General features: G+C 44.0%; 1 protein-coding gene across 3 annotated transcripts in view; it reads right to left on the bottom strand.

Moving 5' to 3' along the window:
* Window positions 1-14,338, bottom strand: part of CRADD (CARD and death domain containing adaptor protein) — a 97,519-nt gene extending 83,181 nt beyond the window's left edge. The window contains exons 1-3 of one of the 3 annotated variants that reach the window (XM_089780327.1): window positions 14,320-14,338; window positions 13,116-13,223; window positions 10,583-10,881 (exon numbers count right to left, since the gene is read on the bottom strand). In XM_089780327.1, the coding sequence (XP_089636453.1) occupies window positions 10,583-10,881; window positions 13,116-13,189 (373 nt within the window). In that variant the 5' untranslated portion in view covers window positions 13,190-13,223; window positions 14,320-14,338. Of the gene's footprint in view, window positions 1-10,582; window positions 10,882-13,115; window positions 13,224-13,947; window positions 14,085-14,319 lie in introns of those variants that run through there. The other 2 variants (XM_006126880.4, XM_006126881.5) reach the window with 2 other exon arrangements.
* Between the last annotated feature and the right edge of the window lie 369 nt (window positions 14,339-14,707).

The raw sequence follows: 14,707 nt of genomic DNA, 5'->3' as shown, positions 1-14,707 counted from the left end.
AACAGATCAGCGGCTGATTCCAGGAAGCCCCGGGCAGAGCTGCTGGAGTCCTGCCGGGTTGGTCCCGCAGCGCCGTCCTTTGGCGCTGCGGGACCAACTCGGCAGCACTCCAGCTGCTCTTGGGGACCCCTGGGGCAGAGCAGCTGGGGTCCTGCCGGGTTGGTCCCGCAGCGCTGAGGGGCAACCCCGCGGCACCCCAGCTGCTCTGCCCCAGGCGTCCGGATTCAGCCTGCTGGTGAAACTGATGCTGCTGGTCAGTTTCAGCAGCGGCTGAATCCCGATGCCTGGGGCAAAGCAGCTGGGGTGCTGCCGGGTTGGTACCGTAGCGCCGCCCCTCGGCGCTGCGGGACCAACCCGGCAGGACCCCAGCTGCTCTACCCCAGGGGTCCCCGATTCAGCCGCTGTTGAAACAGATCAGCAGCTGATTCCAGGAAGCCCGGGCAGCTCTGCCCCGGGCTTCCTGGGATCACCCGCTGATCTGTTTCAGCAGCGGCTGAATCGGGGACCCGAGGGGCAGCGCTACCAGACCAACCCAGCAGCACCCCAGCTGCTCTGCTCCCGGCTTCCCTGATTCAGCTGCTGGTCAGTTGCAGCAGCAGCTGAATGGGGGAAGCCTGTCCAGCTGCCCCAGCACTTCCGGGTTCCTCAGGACCAACCGGGCAGTACCCCAGCTGCTCTGTCCCAGGCGTTCCGGGACCATCAGGAGTCCCAGAGCACTGGATGCCGGACTAATGGAGTTTTACTGTATTTAGAAATGGATAAAGCTAGTGGAGGGAAGCACAGTACAACAGTCTGAGTGGAGAGTTTTGGCACTTAAATTAAGCAGAAATAATTCCCTTTTCTGAAGGGGAAATCACTGCTACCATATAGCTATGCAGAGCATGTTTTGGGAGGCAGACACCTTGTGTTTACAGCAAAGCTACCTCATTCATTAGTCAAAAATGTTTCCTGTTTTCAACATCAGTTGAACTCTGGATTAAAGCATTAGGACCTCCTCCAACTTCCACTGACTACAATAGCCCTCTGTAAGCACTTTCCTCTTATCCTGGGAGGAAACTCTCCAGAGCAGAGTCGAGGGATGTTAGGTCAGGACAGGGCAGGGAAGAATGAATTGTTGCTGCCCAGGCTGAACCTGTCCTGTGGGTTTCCCCTACTAATATGCAAAGTATGCAACCATGGGGGGCACCACCAGACCTGGGACACCAAATTGCCCCAAATTTTATGGTGCCCTAGGTAGCTGCATGCTGAGTATGGGGCAGCGCCAGCTCCAGCAACTAGCCCCCCCCCCACCCCCGCCTCCTAGGTTGTTCTCGGAGAGTGGGGTCTCAGGCTGACCCCTCACATGCCCCACTACATCCCTGCTCTGCCCTCATTCCGCCCCTTCCCCTGAGTGACATAGCCTGGGAGACTAGCAGGAGAGTGGGAGGCAGAGGGGCATGGCACCAGCAGCAAGGGTCAGTTAGTGGCAGTGGGGGGGGGGGAGGGTAAGTGGAGTGACCCAGACACAGGCCACTCTGCTCCTCCAGCTCCCAGCCAAGTCACTCCACTTCCTGCTGCTGATGAGTGCAGAGAGTAGTCCTCCCCCTACTCCCAGATCCCATCCCTGAGTGACACGATTGGGAGCCGGAGGAGCAGAGTGGACTCTGCTTCCCACTGCTGCTGAGTGTTGTACAGGCCAGACTCTTGTGACCTCCCCATTCCTGTCCTCGTGGTCCTAAGTGCAGCTCCCCCTGCAGAGAGACTGCCCCAAACTCCCATGAGGCAATGCATAGGACACCAACATTTCTAGGGCCAGCCCTGTCCAGATACAAAAAATCCCATACATAGCAGGGAGAAAAAATTGATGGGGGGGGGGGGAGAAAAAAAGTTGCTGAGCCTTTAAATCACCAGCTGTTACCCCCACCCCCGCCAGGGGAATAACTTGTTCATGTCACGAGAAATGTTTATTGAGTACATGCACAGATCGTAATGTCAGTTTTCACAGAACTCCCAAATGCAATTTCTGGCTTTCAAGCGATTTGGGGGTGTGAAGAAGAGATAAGGAAGTGCTCTTAAAAGAGTATGCGTGATCCTCTGAATTAAGAAAGAGTGCGTTTTGTCTGGAAATAGATGACAGGAGAGGGGTCATGTGCTGATTACCTGTTGTGTTCACTTGCTAACACCCTTAATTCCAAACCTACGGGGGGGGGGGGGGGAAGAGAGGCAGACAGAAGCACAGCTATCCCGTCCATAGGATGGTTCGGAGCACCCTCCCTAGACCCCACATTTTGGGGGGTCCCAGAGGACCCAGGGCAACCTGGGGACTACCAAGGGGCTTAGTGTTGGCAGGATAGATGGGGGTGACAGGAGCTGTGGGAAGTGGAGTCACTCAGCCCCAGCCTGCTCCACTCCGCCCTCTCTTAGCCAGGTTACTCTGCGTCACCACAACGGTGGGAAGTGGAGTGACCCGATAACAGCCTCCTCTGCTCTCCCCAGTGACACAGCTGGGAGTGAGGCTTAGGGAGCAAAGCGGGCTGGAGTCGGGTCACTCTGCTTCCCACCACTGCAGTGAATGCAGGGAAAGGGGACATGACTCCTTGCTACTGGTGCCAGGCTCTCTGGTAATCCCCCAGGTCACATCGCTCAGAGGCGGAGACTTGGGGGACCAGAAAGGTCCAGAGCATGGGGGAAGGGAAGGGAGTGTCATGGGCCCAGCACCCTCTTATGGACGGTCCTGCTGCCACCTGATCATGCAGTTAAGAAGAATGGTGTGGGAGAAAGAGGAGAGAGAGACTACACACCCTCCTGTCCTCACCACTTTAGTCCTTATCACTGTTACCCTTTGTGGACTCAAGATGGGCATTGAGGAGGAAGACCAACCCTGTTTCCTGATTACAGCCTGACAGGAGCAATGGAGGGCACGAAGGTGGTGAGATGTACTTAGCAGCAGAAACACACAGAAGCTAAGGAAAGGTGAATCTGACAAAGACCAAATATGACCAGACCTGAACTGGGATTCTCCCAGCCTGTGAAACCCTAGCATGGCTCTGATGTGGTGAACAAACTCTAGCGCTGAGGAAGTTCTTTATTAGCCACAAATTTGTGTTCTGAAGTGTATATGCATCATCCAAAATTCTAAAATACTTTCAAGGATACACATTCTACACAAGACAAAACTGCACTTCAAAAGAAAAATGTACATCCAAATTTACAAAACCCAAACTCAATTTGCTCATCATACACATCAGCAAACAAGGCATACATTAGAAAAATACCTATTGTTTATTAGTGGCAAGAAACACAATCCTTTTGCAGGTTGATCCTATCGGACTATCCCCAAAATTCACTAACATAAGCCAAAGAAGCAGTTTAGCAATTGCTGCTCCACGATTCCAGCATCCAACTTTTCTCTGGATATGCCAGGTTCTTCCAGGAAAAACAGACAAAGTCCATACTCGAGAGAGGTTTTAGAAATAAATACTTCAACACAAACATCTAAAATATACAGAAAAATGTAGTAAAGAGAAGACATTCCTGAACAGAGACCAAAATACAAAAACATTCCATCAAACAAACAAATCCCCTCCCTAGTATGCATTTTCCATTTTGTATAAACATAAGTCGGGTAATGGATTGCTGTTCCTAGAAAGAATTACATTTCCCTGCTAACAGCTGTAGCCTTTCACAGGAATCATAAACATTATATAGAAGATTTACACTTCTGGCAAAGCCAAAACACTGTCCACAGTAGGAAAAAAAATATTTTTCCTACAAAATAGCCCTACTAGACTGCCCTTTATATTGAGCACAATAGCGGGTTTTACATTCGAAAGGTGAAATTCATCCATTGGTGCTAGAACTACAGATGCTGCCGCACAGCACCCCCTGGCTGGAAGTGGTTTCCATTATATACAGGGTTTTGGAGGCATATTCAATGGTCCTTAGCACTCCACTATAAAAGTAGTTCCAGACTCCACTGAAGTGTTAAATGATACATAAGCCCTGTGATTCACTGAGGAGTGCATTGTTTCACCCTAGATACTTCACAAACAAGAAATGCAGACCAGCAACTTAAGTACTTTTCCCCAAATACATAACTCTGAATCTCTTTGCAAATTTTTTGGCCTTATAATTATGCTTTCCCATTTTGAGAAAAAAAGGTTTGTTGATATATGATAAAGCCACCAAAAAAAAAAAAAAGCCACCAAAGAGAACTGACTATTGATAAAGTACTGTAAATGCCTCAAACTAGGGGGAGGAGAGGAGAGAAGAAAATATTGTTCCTCTTATCTATTTCAGTTCTAGACCCACCTCTCCAATCCCATTACCTACACGTATGCAGGTAGATTCATGCATGCAATGGGGATCCATCCCTTTCTTATGCAGATGTAGGATTTTGGGGCCTTGTAGTGTTCCTAGTAACTTCAGTAGGTAAAATATTTCAAAGCAGAATTGTAATTTTTAAGTTAACTGACTCCCTTATATTATTACAATTCAGGGGTGCTAAAAAAATTGTTTAATTTACAAAAGACCAAATTGACTTAGGGGACCAAATTCTATGCTGACCTACAGTTATGTGTATCTGCTTCACTATTATCACAGTGAGTTATAGGAGTTGCAAATCACTACATAATTTGGCTCAGAGCGATTTGCCGAACGCTACATGATGAGTCAGTGGCACAGTCTTCTTTAAAACTCAAACTACTGGCTTCCATTTCATAGCTGCTCAGTCCATTAGAGCACAGTTAAAGGGCTTTTGGAAAACCTCACTACAAATCCTGTAATAGTTATGTTGTTCTAAAATTCCTGTAAAATTATCTTTTTTCTCAGAAAGGGGAAAATATGAAAAAAAAAAAACTTCTCAGCAATTGAAGCAGCACTCTTTTATGACCATGAAACCACCAGAATGCATTTCCTAACTGAGTCATAGATAAAATGAAGTCGATTTAGTGAAACAAAATGTTGAATAATTCAGAGCTCTGATTAACAAGACATTTAACAATGTTCACTTTGTTGTTTCTTTGGTTGGGGAAAGAATGGTACACTGGATTTAGCAGTCTTGTACTTGATCAGCAACAAATGTTGATCATCTATGCAACTTAACCTGCCTTCAAGGAACAATTTATAATGTTCCCACAGGCTCCAATTCTGTAACTTGATCTGCACAGATTGGGACTATGTGTCTTGATCCAACAAAATCCAGATAAATCCTGGTTTCAGTGGGACTATTTCCATGGGTAAATATTTCTCATATAAATAAGGATTTGGTTCATAAAATGATTTTCAAAAGATCAGAGTGTAAATAATGTTAACTGATACACTGCAGTTTCTTTTTATTCTAGGTGGATTCTCTCAAACAAAGTGCCAATAACAAATTGTGATTCATAGACGATAATGCTCCCACAAAAGTTAATAGGAGTCTTTCTATTGACTTTGAAAGGAGTTGGCTCAGGATCTTATTACCTACTTTGGGCCAGGACGTGGAAGAACACTTAAACATGTGCCTTAACTTGAAGCACAAGAAGTTCTAGAGACTGCAATAAGAACATAAGGCAAAGGTCAATTTGGCACAGTATTCTGTCTTCCAATAACGGCCAATGACAGGTGCCCCAGAGGGAATGAATAGAACAGACAATCATCAACCATCTCATCACCCATTCCAATGTTCTGGCAATGAAGCTATTCACATGCTTAAAGTTAAGCACATGCCAGAACGTTCTGCTTAATCATGGCCTAAGTGAACTGAATCAGTCTGAAGTACTTTGTGCTCTGTACTTCAATTTACTACAACAGAAATTTCAAAAAGTGAAAATAATTAAGACATTACACATGCTGTTTCATCAGAACAATCAAGATCTTAGTGTAATGATGCAATGCCCCAAAAATATGAATTGCTAATACCTAGGACACTAAAATAGAACTATATTAAGAACGTCAGACAATCATAGATTGCAGTGAACTGTGAAGCATTTTGCTACTGCTGGTATTTTTTCCTGAAGCACTTCTTACATTTTATCAAATCTATATTTGCCACCACCTAATCTCCTTAGGAGCTACGCATCTCCCACACATTAGTGAATACCCTGGAAAAAGGGAAGTGGTGTTATGTCCATTTTACAGAAGGTTGAACAGAGGAATTATGTGATTTATTAGGTCTGTGCAGAAAGTCTGTGGGAATCCCATCTCCCAAGTGACATTCCAGTGCCTAGGCAACACAAGTAATCTCCTCCATAACTAAGACTCAGGTAGGAAAATATTAAATTGTGCTGTTAGTACTTTTGGCTTTGCTATCTAACAGTAAGAGATTGCATGTTTCAGGCCAGAAAGGGGAGAACTATGAAGCTGGCAAATAAAAACATAATTTCTTTAAAAAAAGCTTTTAACAGTTTTAAGGAAGCAAGCTATTAGCTATATTATATGGGGTATGTTTAAGCAAGTTTCAGTTAATCATTTCATTTCCAAGTGCATTAAAATACCAACAAACTTATCCTCTCACCAATGTAAGATATTAGCTCCATTTAGAGACAGGGAAATGAAGGCAGCTGATCCAGCATAGCACTCAAGCACAGGCTTAATATTAAATCATGGAGAACTATTCATGTACCTAAAGTTAAACGTGTGCTTGCATGCTTTGTTCGCTAGGGGGACACATGATAAGACCCTACTGCTACTCAGTGATGCTCACTGTTGATCACCCAAATATCTATAAACAAGTCTTTAACCCCATCCATGCTGGATTTTTAACCATGTTCCCAGTTAGTTTAAGTAAGGTCCCAGTGTTCCAAGTTTTAACATGCTTTGGCAAACAATTATGGATAATTCCATACTATTTTAAACCCACATTTAAAAGCTATACTTCCAGGGTTCCACACTGGCGACCCAAACCATATCAGAAATTGTTTTAGAAGGAACTGTGTTTAAACTCCTTAAAAGCCCATTCTAAATTAGGCTAAAATGTTTTATTCTAAACAGCACAAGTATTTAAACGTATCTAGCATCATATCAATTGATATTTCTTTTCTTCATTGTTCTTAATGCCCACTTAATGAACTTGGAAAATACTTTCTTCCTTATTTTTTCCCCCATTTGGCAAATGTACTTCCCCCTACTCCTTCTACACTTTTAAATGGAATAGAAATTAATGTTTGTTGTTTAAAACACAAAACAAGGCCTTTCAGGTTGAAGCATCTTTGCATACAAGCGGAATTGATGGCACCATAGTTAGTATCCTATTTTAAGGGTCTCTGCCACTCCTGTAGTACGAGCTCAGATATTAGGCACATGGCTATTTGCCTGCTATCTTGTTTTCATATTCTGTGTTGCTATAATAAAAATAAAGGGCATACTAATCTTGTCTGGAGCCCTTTTCTAGATTACACACAAGGTTTGGCAATAGGATTATCAAGCAGAGCCAACCACGTGAAACCAAATAATTTAACATGCATACATAAAGTCCATTAGTTACAAACTATTTACTGTGAGAACAAACAATCAAAGAAAGAATAAGAATCTGCAACTATCCTTCTAAGACCAAACTATATGATGCAGCTGAATGTACTTGATGGCTCTATGCATGTAACTGTAAAGATTATTCAGATGTATGTATATTTTAGAGTGTGGCTGTCTGCAAGTCCGTTTGTTCAAGATCTCATCCTAAATGGTAAGAGCTAGGGACACCAAATTTGGTACGTAGCTTCCTCTTCTCCTAACTTAAAGCAAGGTCAGGGTTTTGTTGTGCCCGGACAACTGGAAGCCCCAGAGAAAGGACTTTGCGTAACAAGCAAAAACTAGAGAAGAGAAAATACCCATGCTGGATGGGAACTCCTACCTCATCCGGAGCCCCTCCTCAGCATCCAACCCTGACTCTTGCACTACCCTGCTTCTACCTCCTGCACCTCTCCCACATCCCCAAGGCCCTGCCCTGAGTCCTACACCTCTCATATCACTAGCCCCCTGCCCTAAAGCACCCGGGCAACATGAAGTAAGTCAGCTAGTAAGCTAATAAGAAGCAAATGTACATACTAATTTACAGCAGACAAAGAACATTACCATGATGCGTCAGAGCATCGAGGTATTTTTTCAACAATGTTTAATACTGCAGGTATCCACTGTGCATATGCCTCACAGTACTCATGCTTACCCGTAATATATGCTTTTTATTCTCAATAAATGGTGAAAGTAATTGAGCCATTGCTGTAGGCATAAAATGCTGCATATAGCGGTCCAGCAAAAAAAAAAAAAAAAAAGACTTACCGTTTTCCATGAAAAGAACTAAGAGAATATTAACTTTGCATTCTTAACCTCCCAAAAAATAAAAATCAAGGAACAACAAATGCCTAAGTTGCATACTCATGCTAAAATCCACTTCTTCGTATATATGCATTATGATACAAAGCCTAATTCTACTTTCATATATACAGGTGTAAATCAGGAGTAACACCTCTGAACCATTGCATTTTCACCAGTATAAGTTGAAGAATCATTAAAAAAATTAATTACATAACAATTCTCAAACACCACTATGTATCATCATTCCTTCCTCTCCCCCACACCTACCATAATTCAAATACACATTTTTTAGCATCTTGCCATTTTTAGAAATGCTGCTGTTGCATCTTACCTCACTTATAAACTTTGGAAAGTTTCAAGAAAATGATACGAACCACACAGCCATTTTAGAAAGGTACCATGGGGGAAACTTTCACTGCCACTATTCTGCACCCTCTCCCCACTCCACTGGCTAGCCCTTCACCACCTCCCAGAGGTATGAAGTGCCACACTTTTGTCAAACACCACCTTATGCACTTCAAATTTATAAAAATGTCAAGGTACAAACATGTACATCACTTCTATTATCTTTGCATCACACACATGCTGAAGGTGCACAGCAAATCGGCAAACACGTTTTTTGCTTTGCCTCATTGATTACTCCACTCATAAGAGGAGCAACAAATAAGGAGCTTCACGAAGTACCTTCACTAAATATCCACCTCTGTGCAGCTGGGTGCATGCACAGCCTTCACCTGAGTTAGGCACCTGAATCTTCCCAAGTTCAGAGATAAAAACTTCTGCAAAAATTTATCTGCACAGAACTTTTTTTTAAAATTTATTTTCAGTGAACATAACATGGTCAAATCAAGGCGATTTTCCATTCAAACACTCAACAGCTCTGAGGTAAGGACATGCAAAGAGTAGGGGACAGAAAAAAAAATGTCCATGCTGGATTGGATGTTCCCCCTGCCTCCTCACCCTCCAACCCTGACTCTTGCTCCCACCTCCTGCTAACTTTGCCCCACAGCTATTTTGGCTTGACAGCAGTTAAAAAATGTTTCCGGAATCTTTTTATGATGAGGAAAGTGCATTTTATTCACTATCCTTGTACTTAAAAAAACATTTCATATAAACATCTTTTAAAAAAAATCACTCAAGCACAGCTGAACCCTAGAAAACTACAGTCTGGAAGTAAAAAAGTTTTGGAAATAAGTGTCAGAATACCAAGGTTTGTATTCTAATTTGTGCAAATTTAACAACATCGCTCAGCTTCTCCTGCTGTAATTGAGCAATGGACAAGTGTTGGAGAGGAGGGGCGGGTTTTTAAGATGGAGGGACTGAGTCCCACTTACACCGATGCCTACTTTACACTACTCTGGGAGTTTAAAGGGTACTTAAAATTGGCATAAACTTACATTTACACACAACCCTTACACAGGTGAGGGAAAGGAAGCTTTAGTGTAAATGACAAACCCAAAATGAAATTTGAAGCATCACTTAAAATTATACAATAATTTATATATGGACACTCAAAGATCTGCTTCATTCCTAACTGTTCTTCTGTCACTATCACATTTTTATGCTTTCACAGGGGGCCTTTGGAATCTATTTGAGATGCCACACATGGTCTACCAAACATAAAGCAAGACAAGTTTTTAACAAATATCCATAAATTAGAACACAGAATAAAAGCCCTATAGCACATATAGAGCTAACATGTACATTTTACTTAAAAGACTAGACCCTGGTATGCTTGGGTGATTATGTGGTTTCTAGACCTGTTCTTCATCCAATTAACATCATTCCTTAGCTTATATCACAGTCCTTTTGTGCCCGGGAGGTCTAGTATCTCCTTCAGGAAGTTGTGGAACCTTTTTCACTGGAGAGTTTCAAAAAGGAAGATGGATAGCCATCTATCTTGGATGGTTTAGGTGCAACAAATCTCACATCCAGGCAGGACTTAGACTAGATCACTCTTGTGGTCCCTTCTAACCTATTGATTCTTCCCTGCCTGTGCCCTCCAGATTCTGCTCCTTCTGAATCAAGTTCCCATCTTTCTCTTCTCTGCTGTGCTACCTACCAGGGCATAGGAACCCAGCCTAACCTTTGCTCATCTCAAAAAATCTGCATTACTTTCGCTCACTCAGCTGGCTCTCAAGAACTATGGTGTGTGGCCTACTATGGACACTAAGCATCACCTCTAGTTGGCACAGCCTCTCTCATCCCAAAATGTTGGAATAATTTGCACTATCAATAACACCAAGAAAGTGCAGCTACTTGTCTGCTAATATGAAAGCCAGCTTCAAAACCACAGGGATAATTCTGGCCTTACCTATAGGATCCTCTCCCATCATTTCCTTACGCTTTCTCTCCAGTTTCTCTCTCACCCATGGAAACTCCTGTAAGGAATCCAAGAACGTCTCAAAGGCCTTGGGGCCTCTGGTAGGAAGGATATCGAGAAGCATCATGGTTTTTCTGTGACTGGTGGCTTGGGACTTTATTTCTTGAAGGTGGTTCTCTGTTAGAATGCCTTCCTGGTAGAGATAATGAACGATGAGCTCCTCCACCAGCACCTCTGAGCAGAGCTCCAGCCGCAGGGAACGCAGAACCATCCTGTCTCTGGCATCCATCCTGTCATGAGGCATGCAAGAAAAGAAGCAGGACACATGAGATATTACAAGGCTTCCCTTTTTAACATCAAAGAGAGCTATTTTCATGTTCAAAAGGGTGTCAAAAGAAAACCACACCAAGATAAGCTGAAGTGGGAACCATCTATCGCTGCTCAGCCATTTTCCTTCAGGCTAGCATTTTATATTCAGTTTCCCCTTAGCTAGCAGTTTGATTTCTTGTCTCTCACCTGAGGCCATGAATTTGGGACCTGATCTTTCTCCCACTGAAGTCAAGGTGGTTTTGCCAGAGACTTAGATGGGAACTGAACTGAAGCATAAAAGCCACAATCCTATAAGCTCTTTGGCAGAGGGATGCCGTTGGAATACCTTAAGGCCCCAACCCTGCAAAATTAAAATAGCATGTTTCTGAGGGTGAGTCTAGACAGCACCCTTCTGTCAGAATAAGCTATGCAATTTGCATAGCGCAAGTCGAAAGAGCTTATTTTGAAATTTGGCGCTGTCTACACAGAGCCAAATTTCAAAATAAGGTACTATTCCGACAAATCCCTTAACCCTTGTGGAATGAGGGTTACAGGGACGCCAGAATAGCAGACACTTTTAAAGACGCAGCGTTGCTATTTCAGGATACTGGAAGTATCCCAAAAGAACAACGTAGCCTAGACATAACCTCAGTAAATCACTATTTTTGCAGGAAGTGAAAAACTGGGAATTAGGGCAGGACAGACTCATTGTGAAAAGATTTATAAGGAAAGACATTTCAGCCTCTGAAACAGCTCAGCTTGTATTAAAAATACAATATAATAATATGTCTTTAATTATTTGGAAACACACACAATATAAGCTACCCATTGAAAACAGTCCTCCTGATGCCCCATAAACGTAAAAGATTTAAATTACTTTTATGGTAGTTCCTCCATAAAAAACACAACAGTTTTTGCACAGAATCTACCATTTCTTGAGAGAAGGAATAGCTAGCACTGTTCTCTTTTCCTCTCCTCAACCTCAGTTGAACTCTTCTTGCCACATACCCATCTTCCCAGCATATAGCATTCCACATAATCTCCCCCCACCCCATGCGGCTTCCTTCCAGAAAGTAAAGGCCACTAAGACTGTAAGTGATTAGGAGTGAAAGGGGACGGGAGTTGAGGAAACGTTGTTCTAGGTCAGCCATAAAGATGTTAGCATACTGTAAGTGATTAGTAGAGCCAAAATTGCGCTGACAGTCATGATCCTTGCTAAAAGCTGCTGGGGGTGTGAAGCGAGATATTAACAAAGTATCTTAACAACCTCTTTGGTATTTAAGCATCATTAAAAAAAATGTCTTTCATGGCTTTAAGGCTGGGAAGATATTGGGGGAATGGAGGGAACCACAAAGCAAACCTGGAGTCTTACTATGGATCTTGAGGTGAGATCAGCCTGGGAGGAAAGTTTAAGACAGAGCACAGTTAAAAGCACAGAAGAGTCAGCTCACCCCCAACTCCATTCTCACTTTGTTTCCCCCTCCAGACTGTTGCACTGAGAGCTCCCCCTCCTGTTCCAATCTACTATAACCACTGTCTGCAAGGGATCCAGTATCAAACTAAAGGAGGCTTTAAAAAAATAATAATAATGATCACGGTGGTGGAAAGGAGAGAGATAAAATACCAGATCATCCCTTATCAAAGAAAAGAAGCTGTCCATCAAGCAAGCAGGCCAAAGTTATAGTTTTTCCAAATATTTCTAAAGGTTTGTAATTTTTCAACCTTAGGACCATACTTTACTTGTCCTCAGTTGTCCTTGCACAGTCCCTAACTTGCACATCGGTATTGCTATTGACACCAAGGGAAATTAATGTTTGCATGCATACATTGATGTGAAAGCACACCAAAAATGACAGTTCAAAATCTTGCTCTGAATAGCTTCCCAATACCCATTTAACCTTTGAAATAAGCACTCTGGCTTGTTCCTAGATGTAATAGCTATTGCATTAATCGGTTTCTCTGTGAATCAGTTGTAATTTGAATTGGATCCTCTGATTCCTGGCACATTTCAGTAAGGAAGTTAGTGCCTAGTTAGGCAGGAATTATATGACCCATTAATTCCACATGGCCTCATTCTCAGCTTGTGAGGTCTGGATGATTTTCTCCAGCTTTTTCAGTTGGAAAGTGCTTCATAAGCTAGATACAGAATTTATAAAACAGGTGCATCCATTACAATGAAGAACAAACTGATTTGGCTCTTGCCATTCATACTTACTGGCACTGCAGGGTTAGTAAGTTTCTGTTGCTCATATATTCCAGCAGGTAAAATTTAAGACTCTCTCTCCTCATTATTCCTCCTGAAGAATGTGATCATGTCACAAAGCTGCAGGGGAGACATTGGTAATTTCATGGCATTGATATATGCTGCTACTGCCTCGGACACTGTGTAAATACACAGATCACCAGAGTGCTGCCTGAAATTCATTGAGAACTGCTTTCCCGTAGGAGGTGAGATTGTCGCGTTTTGGAGTGGCTGGTAATGTAACTAGCAAGACGGGAATCCACCAACAAATTACACCTCCTAGACGTCAGACTTTGGGTCTGGCTGTTGGTTTTTGTTTTGTTTTTTTCCACCTCAGTGTGTCTGTAACACAGACAGGGCAAAAAGCCCTTAGCTACGGTAGCTGGGTACGACTCGGGAGTGGATCGAATCCCCTGGGGCTGTGCCAGGCAGGAGTGTTGTAGCCTCCCCTGTTTTCAGCCCCGGCTCGGCAGCATTAGAAATAACCCCCAGCACCATTGTGCGTCTCTTCAAAACCCTCCTTATCGCTGTCAGCGGAGCCGGTAAGACCTGTCAGTGCAGGGAGTTGCTGCTGCTGGGGGCGGACAGGCTGTCAGGGCTTGCGCTGCCCTGGTGTGCGTGGACCTGCCGGGATTTCAGCCTCCACAGCCAGCGCCGCTTGGGCCAGGGGGAGAGCTGCCACGACCGGGGTGGCAAGGGAGGAGAGGGGCGTGCAGCCAGTGCAGCGGCAGGAGGGCTCCCAGCCAGCGCACGGGCAAGGGACGGGGGAGCCAGCGCTCTTTCCCGCCCACTGCAATGTACTCACAGCCGGAAAGCCGGGGGTTACACACGCTCCCGGCTCGGCGCTGGAGGCACCATCTTTGTTGAAGGCGAAAGGGCTGGGCAGGAAACGCCCTCCCCCAGCCTTCCCAAGGGGACGAGGCAATGCGGCGGCCATGTTTGTTGAGGTCAAATGCTTTGCCATGGAAAGCGCCGCCGCCATCCGTGTTGTGGACACAGGCGCTCCCACGTGTTAGACGAGCTGCGAGCGCGTCTGGGAAGTGCCGAGTGTAACCTGAGAACACTGTAATCTCCCCCCCCCCCCCTTCCCCGAGACATTGTTCTTTGGAGCGGTGTTACAGCCCTGGCAACCAGACAGAGGTGGGTGATGCAAAAAAAAATCCTTTATTACACCCACCTGTGTTAGTAAGAGACAGGTTTTCTAGCTACACCGAAAACTTCTGTAATCCGGTCTGGGGGCAGGAACACATTGCTCTTGGGCCTGCGTAGGAAACTTGATTGTGACTCATTGCAGTGCTCAGGTGTCCATCCATGAGAGAGGATGACTGTTTAAAAGACTCCAGAGTCAGAACTGTGAGAGTTAAAGTTGAACATATAACCTTAACGCCAGCCCATAGTGCAGCTGCTTTAAAATGCAGGCATTTATTTGTAATCTATAGCAGACTGTAATAGCTATAGAATAGCATGAAATAACATGATCTTGGTAACTAATTGACCATTCATTATCAGTTGGAAATAGGTCAATGGAGGGATGATAGGAGTTGCTATAGGGAACTTTCTGGGTG

Source organism: Pelodiscus sinensis, chromosome 1, assembly GCF_052426305.1.
Source record: "Pelodiscus sinensis isolate ZL-2025 chromosome 1, ASM5242630v1, whole genome shotgun sequence".
Taxonomy (NCBI): Eukaryota; Metazoa; Chordata; order Testudines; family Trionychidae; genus Pelodiscus; species Pelodiscus sinensis.
This window is presented reverse-complemented; position numbering and strand designations above follow the sequence as displayed.